At 39.7% G+C, this 15,347-nt stretch overlaps 1 protein-coding gene and 1 non-coding gene across 2 annotated transcripts; both read left to right on the top strand.

Annotated features, from left to right (window-relative positions):
• Positions 1–1,148: 1,148 nt before the first annotated feature.
• On the top strand, positions 1,149–2,864 carry LOC112732923 (uncharacterized). Its single transcript, XM_025781750.1, has 4 exons — positions 1,149–1,404; positions 1,507–1,947; positions 2,043–2,335; positions 2,400–2,864. Exons 1-4 carry the CDS (start codon positions 1,149–1,151, stop codon positions 2,862–2,864), a joined length of 1,455 nt encoding a protein of 484 aa, XP_025637535.1.
• A 12,133-nt stretch (positions 2,865–14,997) lies between these two features.
• Positions 14,998–15,105, top strand: LOC112739014 (small nucleolar RNA R71). The gene has a single exon (XR_003169956.1). It is a non-coding gene; the product is annotated as a small nucleolar RNA R71 (small nucleolar RNA).
• Positions 15,106–15,347: the final 242 nt, after the last annotated feature.

The raw sequence follows: 15,347 nt of genomic DNA on the forward strand, positions 1-15,347 counted from the left end.
GCGGACCGAAACATTTTACGGGAAGACTACAATAGTGATAGTGAGGAAGAGTTCGAAAGCAATTACGAATTTGTTGGTCTAGACAGAGATGAAGATCAAGGTGATGTCACTGTGGCTCCGAATGTGACAGACATTACAAATGTACTCGCGAACGAAGAGCCGTTTGAGGAGCCATCTTTCATGCGAGTTTTGGATTTGGAAGCCATGCATGCTCCGGAGTTTCCGGAGTATATGAGTGCAGGTACTCGTTCAGCATTTGTAAAAGAGTTTATTTAGTCAAGTTTAAGATAAAAATAAGTTGAGTTATTTAGTATTTAGGGTCCAGTATTTATTTAGTTATTTAGTTAAAACGGATTTATTAATAAGTATTTATTAGAGTATTTATGAAGTTATTTAGGCAACTGGTATTTATTTTTAGTTATTTAGTTAATTTGTATTTATTTAGTTATTTAGTTAATTTGGGTTTATTAATGAGTATTTATTATAGTATTTATGAAGATATTTAGGCGATTAGTAGCTATTTTTAGTTATTTAGTTAATTTGTATTTATTTAGTTTTTCGCTAATTAGGGTTTATTAACGAGTATGTCTTATAGTATTTATTTTTAGTTATTTAGGTGATTGCTATTTATTTTTAGTTATTTAGTTAATTTGTATTTATTTAGATATTTAGTTAATTAGGATATATTAATGAGTGTTTATTATAGGATTTATGAAGTTATTTGAAAGATTAGTATTTATTTTTAGTTATGTAGTTAATTTGTATTTATTTAGTGATTTAGCTAATTAGGGTTTATTAATGTGTTTGTATTTTTATTTAATTGAAATTGAGCTAATAACGTAATGTAAAGCTTATTTATATCATTATTGATGTTGTGAGTACTGATTAACCTTTAATTTTGGTCGTTAAACAATCGTGTATTAAATACTTATGGTCTGGCTGCCGTCCTGGCAGAAGTTTCTTTTATCGCAGATGGTGAATTCACTGTGGGGATGAAATTTAGTTCAAGGGAAGCTGTTATTAAGGCGATGAAGGAGTATACCCTCCGAAGATCTTTAGACTATCGTGTGTATGAGTCGAAGCCGTTGACATTTTATGCGAAGTGTACATAGTACGGGTCAGGGTGTGATTGGCTTATCAGAGTTAGCATGATCAGCAGAAAGTACTGTTGGGTTATTAGGAGGTACAACGGCAGTCACACTTGTACCAGAGCAACCATTTCTCAGGATCTTTCGAAGCTGGATTCAAATACAATTGCAAAAGCCATAAAGCCGTTGGTTGAGGCTGACCCCTCTTTAAAGGTAAAATCAGTTATTGCAGAAGTGCAGTCGAAGTTCAACTACACCGTCAGTTATCGAAAAGCATGGTTGGCTAAGAAAAAATCAGTTGAGAAAATATTTGGAGGTTGGGAAGCGTCCTACGAAGCGTTGTCTATATGGTTTGAGGCCATGTGTCATAAGGAGCCATCAGCTGTCGTGCATTTTGAGACTATGCCTGCATATCAAGGGGATGACTTGGTAAGTGATATCCGGGTATTGCATCGAGTATTTTGGAGCTATTACCCCTGCATTAGAGCATTCAGACATTGTAAGCCAGTTATCCAAGTGGATAGGACTCACTTATACGGAAAGTATAAGGGTTGCTTGTTAGTGGCCGTTTCGCAGGATGGTAACAACAATATCGTCCCGATTGCATTTGCTATTGTCGAGGGAGAGACTTCTGATGCGTGGCACTTTTTTCTTAGTAACCTGCGTCAACATGTTGTGACTCGGGATGGTGTGGGGCTTATATCGCACCGACATGAGTCCATAAATGCAGCTGTGGAACGCAGTCACGGAGCTTGGTCACCACCTAGAGCTTTCCACATATTTTGCATCAAGCATATTGAGTCGAACTTTCTGAGGAAATTCAAGGCCCCGTACCTGCAAAAGCTTGTCGTCAATATAGGTAACGTGATTACTTCAAAGTTTGTTACCAATGAAACTGTGAACAATCTAAACATCGTGAAGCTTATTTTTTGCTTGGTATATGATATTGTGCAGGATATTCGAGGACGGTTCGCGAGTATGAATTGCGTTACCAGCGTTTACGAGAGCGGGGCGAGGCGTACACTAACTGGTTAAACCGTATTCCCCGTGAACAGTATGCATTGGCATTCGACGGTGGTTACCAATGGGGTCACATGACGACTAATCTAGTGGAATGCATCAACTCAGTCTTGAAGGGTGCACGCAATCTCCCCATCACTGCACTTGTGAAAGCAACATTCTACAAACTTAATGAGTTGTTCACACGGAAAAGAGCTGAGGCGGAGGCTCGGATTAATGCTGGCCATGTTTTTTTTTGAGCATGTGACTGCCAAACTTCATGAAAATCAACTTGCATCAGGAAACATTCAGGTTAATTGCTTCGACAGGAAGAATGAGGTCTTTGAAGTGCGTGAGATGCCAAGTAGAGTGGAGTATGCTGTTGACCTCCGTCGTCAAAGATGTGACTGTGGTGAGTTCCAGGTGGACCGGATTCCTTACCGGCATGTGTTTGTATGTTGTGCAAATCAACGACTAGATTGGCAGGTGTATGTGCATGATGTTCATAAGATGGACCAAATTAGACACGTTTATCGGGCTAGGTTTAGGCCACTAGGTAATCCTACTACATGGCCTTCTTACAATGGTCCTCGATTCGTACCGAAACCGTACCTGCGACGCGTTGCCAAAGGTCGGCCCAGGATGACACGCTTCTTGAATGAGATGGACACACGAATGTTACGTCGTCCGAAGCGATGTAGGCAATGTGGGGCTGAAGGTCACAGTCGTAGTAGATGCCGTCAGGGAGGTGGTCCAGGTACTGACCATAATGCGTAGTAGATTTATATGATATTTGAAACAATGTAACTTATGTCAATGTACCTTCTAATCAACAAATCATTGGTACCTAGGTCAATGTACTTTATGATAATTGAATCATTGTAACCTGCGTCAATGTACTTTATGATAATTGAATGATCGTAACCTATGTCAATGTAATTTATGATTATAGAATCATTGTAACCTATGCGTCACATGCAAAGTCATCATACATATAATAGTTAATGAAATTTAGGAACATCAACTGGGACATACAATACTTAGTTGGTACTTAGGAAACTATAGTCATACATAAGTAGTTAAGGTATACATGACGAAAGATAACTGAATCATAGATAAAATTAAATACACCACAACTACTTCCTCGCTGTCCACTTTCCAAAGTTCACGATGTTCTTGCATTTTTTCGCGGTCTTTTTGAACACAGACGGAGTGTATCGGCTCGTGCTACGCCGCGGTGGATCAATCCTGAAATTGTAGCCTTTTCCAGTCTCATCTGGAGTGCAGGTGTCACCTGATATAAAATAATCAAACCAATCACGTATACAGTATAATCAACCTTAACCAACATACCATACAGGAACATAATATCATCCTATGACTAAACGAGTATTTAATTTAATCAATCCTACCCAACAAATGATACAAGATCATGACAACATCAATTGAGGTAAAAAGTAAAGCAATATTGGACCTGCATCATTACGGGATTCTTTATCCTGGTCCATGTCATCATCTTCTTCCTCCTCCTCATCCTCCTCGTCTCCCTCGTCATCTGGCTCATCCACCAAGTACTCATCAGTCTCTTGCTCAAATGTATTAGCATTTTCTTCAATCAGAGTCATCAAAACACGGCTCGGGTTTTGACTATTAAGAACTCCTCGACCGCCCTCACTCCTACTAGAATCACCAGATACAACCCTCCAGAAGTACCCGAGTAAGTATAAAATGGATACCTTGCGTCAAACGAATACCTACCCGCCATGAAGTTGGGCTGCTGGCTATATTGTGCTTGGCCGGCATCTGAGGCCATGAACCCAAGCAACTGGCTAAAAGAACCTCCCTCTCTTGAGTTAAACTGCGGCGGATGTATCGGGAATGACGTAGAAAACTGTATCTGAGGTACATATTGGCTTGTGGAGTGAGGTTGTTCTTCTGGCGGTAGAGGTGGAGGTGGAGGTGAAGGCGGCGGTGACTGTGGATCTTGCTCTTCATTCTCATCATCCATGACCTACTCACCCTCAACATCCTCTTGGACCACAAGATCCGACAAGTTCAAGTGATCGCCATACTTTGGAAGGTACCAGTACATGTACGTATCTAAGGCCTGCTGCGGAGTCATGGGAAGCTCAGCAAGAACGTGACTATACCTGTTTGTCCACTGCATCACCTAAAATGAATGAGTCGTGGCTGTGGCCCAGTTCAGATTCTTAGGACCAGTCAAGACTTCTCCGTGTGCCCAGTCTAGATTCCGTTCCTGATGAGGAACTTCTTAAACGAAACCAAACTGTAGTCTCAACCTATCGGTAGCATGCCATTCAATACATTCGAAAGATACCAACGGTACCGTTGCACTCCAAATGACCCAGTGCATGTAAATGTCCGCAGGAATTATGTTCGGATCAACACGATCAACAGAATATGCAACCCACAAAAACTGGTAACAGTAAAGCAAACAAATAATTAAAATCCAAACAACTATATCACTAGACCTGAACCAAATTCAACGTTAATGCAAACACACATGGCCTTCCTGAAGATCATCCAAGGCCTTCCTAAAATGAGCAAGCTTAAGATATCTATAGACTCGGTCTCCACGCTCCCAGTTACGCCACCTAATATAACGCAATTCATTAACACAATTGGATTTTAAATATGAAAATACCAGGTAAATATAAGATAATGTTACCTGTTTGCAAGCGGAAAACTGCGGGGTTTCCTAGGAACCGGCGCTAGATTCGGTAGGCGAATCCATGCCCAACACAGTAGAAGTGTTAGCGGACCATCGATTTCCTTGCAGTCAAAACGTGATGCCCTGCATAAACTCCTGTACAGGTGTGATAGGCATGCTGATCCCCAACTATACTGTCCAATACTAGCAAAATCACTGAGCAGAGGCAGAAACTTCCAGTGGACAGATGCCTCAGACTTGTCTCCAAACAAGATCGTACCGATCAACAACATGATGTGGCACTTAACGTACACATGTATACTGTGGTCATCAGTCAACTATAACCGTTCTTTTAAATCCCATAGCCACGTAAGTTTTATGCCGCTTCCTCGACAATCCGACTTTCTCGGTGCGACCCCAAATTGGTACAGACACTCCGCCTCTAAGGCTTCAAAACTACTCAAAGTCATACCTATCACTGGAAGACCATCGGTCGGAAGACCGAATATCATAGCCACGTCTTCCAGTGTCACGGCACCATTCACCAACCGGAAGGTGAAAGGTATGAGTGTCCGGGTGCCACCTTTCCACTAAAGCATTTACCAGTGCTTTCTGACATTGAACAACTCCAATCTGGGCAACATGATAAAAATCAGTAGACCGTAAATGCTCATCCACCCTCTCATTGTACCGATCCGGAGGGACAGAATGATCACAGGTCAGCATCTGATTACCCTGCAAAAGCATAGCAAAATCACGATTCAATTACACATAATGTAAGAATATCTAATTAAAACATTACTCATAATACTAAAGCCTACCCTAAAATAACATATCTCTGTCAACATTATTCCAAAAAAATTAATCCAAAAAATTATAGAACGAAATTATAATAGTTTACTAATTAATTATTATTACTAAAATTATTACACAAAATTATAAACAAGTTATTTTTATTACTAATCTATTATATTGAAAAAAAATCTCCACAGCACTTAATTACATTTAAGCACACATTTTCTTAACTATTATTTAAACATATAGCCTTAAATTTTTATAATTACTTATAACAAGTAACTACTTAACTCTAATTTATAATATTATTACAAAAATTTATGAACAAGTCATTCATTCTTAATACTGATCTACTAATTTCAAAATAAATTGTAAGCAAGAATAATAGTTACTTAAACACACTTATCTAAGTATCATTTAAATATATATTTCTAAACTTTTAAAATTAATTATCATAGTTGACTAATTAACTGTAATTTCTACTATTATTACAAAAAATTCTAAAAAACTATTTCTTTATTTCTAATATATTATATTTACAAAAAAATCAACCACAACAAGAATAACTACATTTAAACATATATATATTTATAACTATTATTTAAACATATATTCCTAAATTTCTACACTTAACTATAACTACTTAATTATAACAACTAATATTCGTCCAAAAATTTTTACAAACGTCTGTGTTGTTTTATTTAGGTCCTATTATGTTATAAACCATTTTAAACAAGAATCAACTACATTTACACCTTTTTTAAACATTTACTTCTAATTTTATATCAATAAAATTATAAATGCAGTCAACCTCAGTTCAAGTTCTAACAATAATAAAATTAACTAAATTACAAAACTAATAATCAGAACTATAAAACATTCAAAAAAAATTAACAAATAAACTTACATAATTAGAATAGTTGAGATATTTTACAATGTGAAGTTCCGGACGATCAACATTTCTGGATTTTGATTTCTTGGACATTTTTAAAAATTTTCCCCTCAGCCCACGGATGAAAGAGCAAGCTTTCTGAGTTTTTCAGGGAGGAAGAAGATGGCAATTGACTCGCTGGGTGGGAAAGGAAGGGGAAAGTGAGGATACAAAGGCTAGTTGTGGGGTTAAAGGGGGGCACCGTCGCTGGGGAGCCATGGGCGTGCGACACATGGATGAAGCTTCCACAACTCGAACGGTCTGAATAGCAGTCACTTCTCGCACGGTCCGATTGGCTCTGGCCTATCGCTCGGTCCGATTTCTATGAGAACTGACACCATACGCATGTAAAGCTCTCCTCCTCTCCATAACCCCGACCAACACAAACTCCCTTTCCATAATAAAATTAATTTGCGGTGGTTGGTGAGGAGTGGGACCGAAGGATCAAGAGTCTGAAGGAGGTGGCCAAATCTAAAAGGAAAGAGGAGACACATGACACATGAAATTAGTAGTTGATTTGTATTATCTTTATATGTATATATAAAAATATAAAAATACATAATAACTAATTTAGGTGGATGATTTTAATGTATACTTAGTATTTTTTAATAAAAAAAATTATATATCCAGACAACTAGTTTTGGAGTTTATTGCTTTATGCATCTTATAAAATAGGATAACAGTGCATCAATTTACTTGACAACATGTAAACGACATATCATTTTTTTAGGTTTAATTACTCTATAGGTCTCTATAGTTTTACCGAATTTTCAATGAGGTCTTTATACTTTTTTTCTTTTTAATTGGGTCCCTAGACATTAATTTTTTTTCAATTTAATCCCTACCGTGATAAAACTGTTTGAGATAACAGAATATTCTATTAAAAAATCAAATATTCTCATAATTGGGTTAGAATAACTAATTGAACCCACCTCCATTTCTTCAAAATACCAAAACAACCTTTGGCATTTTCTCCCAAAACTAAAGAACCCTAGCCAGCGCTTGTTCTCTGAAGTCAGTGGCGTTTCTCCTCCGTCGTCGTCATCGTCTGTCATACTTGGTCTGCGCTACACTGCTCTGCGCTGTTTGTGTGTCTGCTCTGTTCTGCTCCGTGGCTTCCGTCGTGCTCCCTCACCGTGCTTCGCGTCGCCGCACCTCGCCTTGCTGCCTGAAGTCGATCTACCAAAATATGTAACTAGTTAATTTTTTTTTGTTTTTCAAAGTTGATGAAACAGGTTTAAGCAAATGATAATTTTTTGATATAATGGTTTATGAACTTATTAGTAAAAAATATAGCACTGGTTGAATACCTATTTGTTGAATTGATTTCTGAATTCTTTTGATATAATAGTTTAGGGTGTACAAAATATATAGAAGTTTTGTTAATTGATGAATTGACATATGAATTGGTTTTGCTGATTATGAATTTTGTTTATTATTAATTGTTGTTGCTGTGATGATGCTGGTTTGTAATACTTGTCCAAGTCTTCGGATTCAAAGTCTTCGGTATGCTTTTTCTCTTAGACTTGATCATACTCCCCTTTCTCTTATTTGGTAAGTATATATTGATCCAAATTTTATATATATTCACAAGCCACTTTTACTGAATTTCATATATCCTACTTTTTCTGTAGCACACTAAGCTTAGAACGAATTTCTCTTATTTTTGTGTCACATAAATGGCAAATTATGGAACTACATAAAGAGTAGCAACCTCTTCCTCAAACTCTTCATCAAAGCCTGAAAACTATGAACCAAAAGTTCCAAAAATGAAAATCACTTCAAGATTGCGGTTGTGTAGGCGGTACAGCTGGTTTTAACCGATGCCGGGATTCATCTTGCAGTGACTTTGGCTTGTAGTATGCCTCTTGTTTTGGTTCATGCAGTTTTGTGGATTAGTTTTTATGGTTTTGAGGTTGTGGATTATGATGCTGGTTCTGCTGCTACTTCAAGAGAAGGTGCTCCTCTTTTGTAGTTAATGAGAGTGGAGATAAGGTTTCAAATGATGATGTTTGACTTTTCTGTTTGAGTAAACTACCATTTGTACCCATGAAAGTTGAAAACGCTGACATATCCACCCATAGAAGAAGGAAATTACCATTTGTACCCATGAAATATAAACTTTTGCTAACAAAACTATCCAAATCCAAAAAATTATTTAAAATTTCCAAATTACCCCACCACCACCACTTACTCCACACCACCACTTTTCCAATCCCAAACCCACCACCAAAATTCTTCCTCACCACCACCCTAAACCCTAATTACCATCATCACTCAATTCAAAGGCACCACCACCTCATTTCCTTCATCACTACCATCACCACCACCACTATTATACCTCTATTATCATCTTCTTCACATAAAGCAACAACAACAACAATAGAAAAAGTAAATTGTCTGAGACCACCGCACCACCACCGGCGAACACCAAGCTGTCCCCCCTCACCCGATTTCCACTCTTCTTCCTCTCTCTCGCCCCTTCTTAGCTCCTCTGCGTAACCACCGCCACGGCACTCAACACTCGCTGGTGCCGTCAAGTCCCACCCAACCTCCACTCGCCACCGCCGTGTCCTTTCCCCCTTTCTTTCCTCCTCCACCCTTTTTCTCTCTCTTTCTTCTTCTTCCCCTCAGCTTACCTCCGCGAGCCCAGGACCACCGTTGCCTTCTGTTTTTGCCGCCTTTTACAACCCTAGAGCCACTACCGTTTCCTCATCGCTACCGCTGCCCCCAACCCGTTTCAGCTAGCCCTCCATCTCTCGCTGACACAGAGCTCCAGCCCCTATCCAGTCCGCGGTTCCACCCGCTCTTCCCCAGTCTACAAACCCAGAGACCACTGAACCTATATCACTGGTGCGCAGAAATTGTGATTACACTTTAATTATGTAAAATTCATCGCTCTTTCTTTCCCTGGTAATGGCGCCAAAAACATGATGCCAATACCATGGTTCACAACTTCGCACAACTAACCAGCAAGTGCACTGGGTCGTCCAAGTAATACCTTACGTGAGTAAGGGTCGAATCCCACGGAGATTGTTGGTATGAAGCAAGCTATGGTCACCTTGTAAATCTCAGTCAGGCGGATATGAAATAGTAATGGGGTTTTCGAAAATTAATTAATAAAACAGGGATAGAAATACTTATGTAAATCATTGGTGAGAATTTCAGATAAGCGAATAGAGATGCTTTCATTCCTCTGAACCTCTGCTTTCCTGCTATCTTCACCCAATCAGTCTTACTCCTTTCCATGGCTGGCTTATGTGATGCATCACCATTGTCAATGGCTACTTTCGGTCTTCTCTCGGGAAAATGATCCAAATGCCCTGTCACGGCACGGCTAATCGTCTGGAGGCATCACCCTTGTCAATGGTTTACATCCTATCCTCTCAGTGAAAATGGTCAACGCACCCTGTCACGGCACGGCTATTCATCTGTCGGTTCTCGATCATGCTGGAATATGATTTACTATCCTTTTGCGTCTGTCACTACGCCCAGCAATCGCGAGTTTGAAGCTCGTCACAGTCATTCAATCATTGAATCCTACTCGGAATACCACAGACAAGGTTTAGACTTTCCGGATTCTCTTGAATGCCGCCATCATTCTAGCTTACACCACGAAGATTCTGATTAAGAGATCTAAGAGATACTCATTCAATCTAATGTAGAACGGAAGTGGTTGTCAGGCACGCGTTCATAGGGAATGATGATGATTGTCACGTTCATCACATTCAGGTTGAGGTGCGAATGAATATCTTGGAAGCGAAATAAGATGAATTGAATAGAAAACAGTAGTACTTTGCATTAATCTTTGAGGAACAGCAGAGCTCCACACCTTAATCTATGGAGTGCAGAAACTCTACCATTGAAAATACATAAGTGATAATGGAGTTCATTGGTCTCGGCCCCAGAGGGGAACCGGAGTAACCAAGACTGTGAATACAATGATAAAAAGTTCTATTTATAATAAACTAGTCACTAGGGTTTACAGAAATAAGTAATTGATGCATAAATCCACTTCCGGGGCCCACTTGGTGTGTGCTTTGGCTGAGCTTGAGTGTTGCACGTGTAGAGGTCCTTCTTGGAGTTGAACGCCAGCATTTGTGCCAGTTTGGGCGTTCAACTCTGGTTTTGGATCCTTTTCTGGCGCTGGATGCCAGAATTGGGCAGAGAGCTTGCGTTGAACGCCAGTTTGCGTCATCTATTCTTAGCCAAAGTATAGATTATTATATATTTCTGGAAAGCCCTGGATGTCTACTTTCCAACGCAATTGGAAGCGCGCCATTTAGAGTTCTGTAGCTCCAGAAAATCCACTTTGAGTGCAGGGAGGTCAGAATCCAACAGCATCAGCAGTCCTTCTTCAACCTCTGAATCTGATTTTTGCTCAAGTCCCTCAATTTCAGCCAGAAAATACCTGAAATCACAGAAAAATACACAAACTCATAGTAAAGTCTAGAAATGTGAATTTAACATAAAAACTAATGAAAACATCCCTAAAAGTAACTAGATTCTACTAAAAACATACTAAAAACAATGCCAAAAAGCGTATAAATTATCCGCTCATCACAACACCAAACTTAAATTGTTGCTTGTCCCCAAGCAACTGAAAATCAAATAGGATAAAAAGAAGAGAATATACTATAAATTCCAAACTATCAATGAAACATAGCTCCAATCAAATGAGCGGGACTTATAGCTTTTTGCCTCTTGAATAGTTTTGACATCTCACTTTATCCACTGAGGTTCAGAATGATTGGCATCTATAGGAACTCAGAGTTCAGATAGTGTTATTGATTCTCCTAGTTCAGTATGATGATTCTTGAACACAGCTATTTTATGAGTCTTGGCCGTGGCCCTAAGCACTTTGTTTTCCAGTATTACCACTGGATACATAAATGCCACAGACACATAATTGGGTGAACCTTTTCAGATTGTGACTCAGCTTTGCTAAAGTCCCCAATTAGAGGTGTCCAGGGTTCTTAAGCACACTCTTTTTTTGCTTTGGACCTTGACTTTAACCGCTCAGTCTCAAGTTTTCACTTGACACCTTCACGCCACAAGCACATGGTTAGGGACAGCTTGGTTTAGCCGCTTAGACCAGGATTTTATTCCTTTAGGCCCTCCTATCCACTGATGCTCAAAGCCTTGTGATCCTTTTTATTTGCCCTTGCCTTTTGGTTTTAAGGGTTATTGGCTTTTTGCTCTTGCCTCTTGGTTTTAAGAGCTTTTGGCTTTTTCTGCTTGCTTTTTTTTTTTTGCCTAATTTTTTTTCTGCAAGCTTTGTTCTTTGCTGCTTTTTCTTGCTTCAAGAATCATTTTTATGATTTTTCAGATTATCAAATAACATGTCTCCTAGTCATTATTCTTTCAAGAGCCAACATATTTAACATTCTTAAACAACAACTTCAAAAGACATATGCACTGTTCAAGCATACATTCAGAAAACAAGAAGCATTGTCACCACATCAATATAATTAAGCTAAGTTCAAGGATAAATTCAAAACTCATGTACTTCTTGTTCTTTTGAATTAAAACATTTTTCATTTAAGAGAGGTGATGGATTCATAGGACATTCATAACTTTAAGACAAAGTTACTAACTACTAATGATCATGTAATGAAGACACAAACATAGATAAGCACATAACATAGAAAACGAAAAACAGAAGAAATAAGAACAAGGAATGAATCCACCTTAGTGATGGTGGCGTTTCCTTCTTGAGGAACCAATGATGTCCTTGAGCTCTTCTATGTCTCTTCCTTGTCTTTGTTGCTCCTCCCTCATTGCTTTTTGATCTTCTCTTATTTCATGAAGGATGATGGAGTGCTCTTGATGTTCCACCCTTAGTTGTCCCATGTTGGAACTTTAATTCTCCTAGGGAGGTGTTGATTTGCTCCCAATATTTATGTGGAGGGAAGTGCATCCCTTGATGTATCTTAGGGATTTCTTGATGATGAGCTTCTTCATGTGCCTGTTGAGATTCATGAATGTGCTCTCTTGTTTGCTCCATCCTTTTCTTAGTGATGGGCTTGTGAGATGAATCTTTCCATCTTCCATGGCTCAGAGGTGGAAGCATTTGTCTTCCCTTTCCTCTTTCTTGAGGTTTCTCTGGTCTTAGGTGCCATCAATGGTAATGGAAAAACAAAAAGCTTATGCTTTTACCACACCAAACTTAGAATGTTGCTCGCCCTCGAGCAAAAGAAGAAAGAATAGAAGAAGAAGAAGAAGAAGATATGGAGGAGATGGAGGGATATGTGTATGGATGTGAGTGGTGAAAGGAAAACAGAAGGGATGACCATGAATGGATAGAGAGAGGGTGAGGTGGGTGGGGATCCTGTGGGAGTCACAGATCCTGAGATGATCTTGTGGTGATCCTGTGGTGTCCACAGATCCGGAGGTGTCAAGGATTTACATCCCTGCACCCATTAGGTATGTAAAATGCCCTTGCACACAACTCTGGGCGTTCAGCGCCAGGTTGGTGCCCATTTTGGGCGTTCAACGCCCATTTGTTGCCATTTCTGGCGTTGAACGCCAGAACCATGCTTGTTCTGGGCGTTCAGCGCCAGGATGCTGCCCATTTTGGGCGTTCAGCACCAGAACCATGCTCTGTTCTGGCGTTGAACGCCAGACAGGTGCTTCCTCCAGGGTGTGATTTTTCTTCTGCTGTTTTTGATTCCGTTTTCAATTTTTATTTTTATTTTGTGACTCCACATGATCATGAACCTACAAAGACATATAACTAATAAAAATATAATTAAATAAAGATTGGGTTGCCTCCCAACAAACGCTTCTTTAATGTCAATAGCTTGACAGTGGGCTCTCATGGAGCCTCACAGAATGGCAGAGCTGTGTTAAGACCTCCCAACACCAAACTTAGAGTTTGGATATGGGGGTTTGACACCAAACTTAGAGTTTGGTTGTGGCCTCCCAACACCAAACTTAGAATTTGACTGTGGGGGCTTTGGTTGACTCTGCCTTGAGAAAAGCTTTTTCTGTTTCCTCTCCATGGATGCAGAGAGAGATCCTTGAGTTGTAAACACAAGGTTGTCCTTATTCAATTGAAGGATCAATTCTCCTCTGTCCACATCAATCACAGCTCTTGCTGTGGGTAGGAAAGGTCTTCCTAGGATGATGGATTCATCCTCTTCCTTTCCAGTATCCAAGACTATGAAATCAGTAGGGATGTAAAGGCCTTCAACCTTTACTAACACGTCCTCTACTTGTCCATAAGCCTGTTTTCTGGAATTATCTGCCATCTCTAATGAGATTTTAGCAGCTTGCACCCCATAGATTCCCAGTTTCTCTATTACAGAGAGGGGCATGAGGTTTATTCCTAAACCAAGGTCACACAGAGCCTTAAAGATCATGGTGCCTATGGTACAAGGTATTATGAACTTTCCAGGATCCTGTCTCTTCTGAGGCAATGTCAGTTGATCCAGATCACTTAGTTCATTGGTGAACAAGGGACGTTCATCTTCCCAAGTATCAATGCCAAATAATTTGGCATTCAGCTTCATGATTGCACCAAGAAACTTGGCAGTTTGCTCTTCAGTAACATCCTCATTCTCTTCAGAAGAGGAATACTCATCAGAGCTCATGAATGGCATAAGGAGGTTCAATGGAATCTCTATGGTCTCTAGATGAGCCTCAGAGTCCTTTGGTTCCTCAGAGGGAGGCTCCTTATTGATCACTGGACGTCCTAGGAGGTCTTCCTCCTTGGGATTCACATCCTCTCCTTCCCTTATAGGTTCGGCCATGGTGCTTATGTCAATGGCCTTGCACTCTCCTTTTGGATTCTCTTCTGTGTTGCTTGGGAGAGTACTAGGAGGGATTTCAGTGATCCTTTTACTCAGCTGGCCCACTTGTGCTTCCAAACTTCTAATGGAAGACCTTGTTTCATTCATGAAACTCACAGTGGCCTTAGATAGATCAGAGACTAAATTTGCTAAACTAGATGGATTCTGCTCAGAATTCTCTGTCTGTTGCTGAGTGGATGATAGAAAAGGCTTGCTATTGCTAAACCTGTTTCTTCCACCATTATTAAAGCCTTGTTGAGGCTTTTGATCCTTCCATGAGAGATTTGGATGATTTCTCCATGATGGATTATAGGTGTTTCCATAAGGTTCACCTAAGTAATTCACATCTGCTATTGCAGGGTTTTCAGGATCATAAGCTTCTTCTTCAGAAGATGCCTCTTGAGTACTGTTGGATTCAGCTTGCATTCCATTCAGACTCTGAGAAATCATATTGACTTGCTGAGTCAATATTTTATTCTGAGCCAATATGGCATTCAGAGTATCAATTTCAAGAACTCCCTTCTTCATAGGCGTCCCATTACTCACAGGATTCCTTTCAGAAGTGTACATGAACTGGTTATTAGCAACCATGTCAATGAGCTCTTGAGCTTCTGCAGGCGTTTTCTTTAGGTGAATGGATCCACCTGCAGAGGTGTCCAATAACATCTTTGATAGCTCAGATAAACCATCATAGAATATATCCAGGATGGTCCATTCTGAAAGCATGTTAGAGGGACACTTTTTAGTCAACTGTTTGTATCTTTCCCAAGCTTCATAGAGGGATTCACCATCTTTTTGTTTGAAGGTTTGAACATCCACTCTAAGCTTGCTCAGCTTTTGAGGAGGAAAGAACTTGGCTAAGAAAGCCGTGACCAGCTTATCCCAAGAGTTCAGGCTGTCTTTGGGTTGAGAATCCAACCACACTCTAGCTCTGTCTCTTACAGCAAAAGGAAAAAGCATGAGCCTGTAGACTTCAGGATCTACTCCATTAGTCTTTACAGCATCACAGATCTGCAAGAATTCAGTTAAGAACTGAAAAGGATCTTCGGATGGAAGTCCATGAAACTTGC

This window comes from Arachis hypogaea, chromosome 13 (assembly GCF_003086295.3).
Source record: "Arachis hypogaea cultivar Tifrunner chromosome 13, arahy.Tifrunner.gnm2.J5K5, whole genome shotgun sequence".
Taxonomy (NCBI): Eukaryota; Viridiplantae; Streptophyta; class Magnoliopsida; order Fabales; family Fabaceae; genus Arachis; species Arachis hypogaea.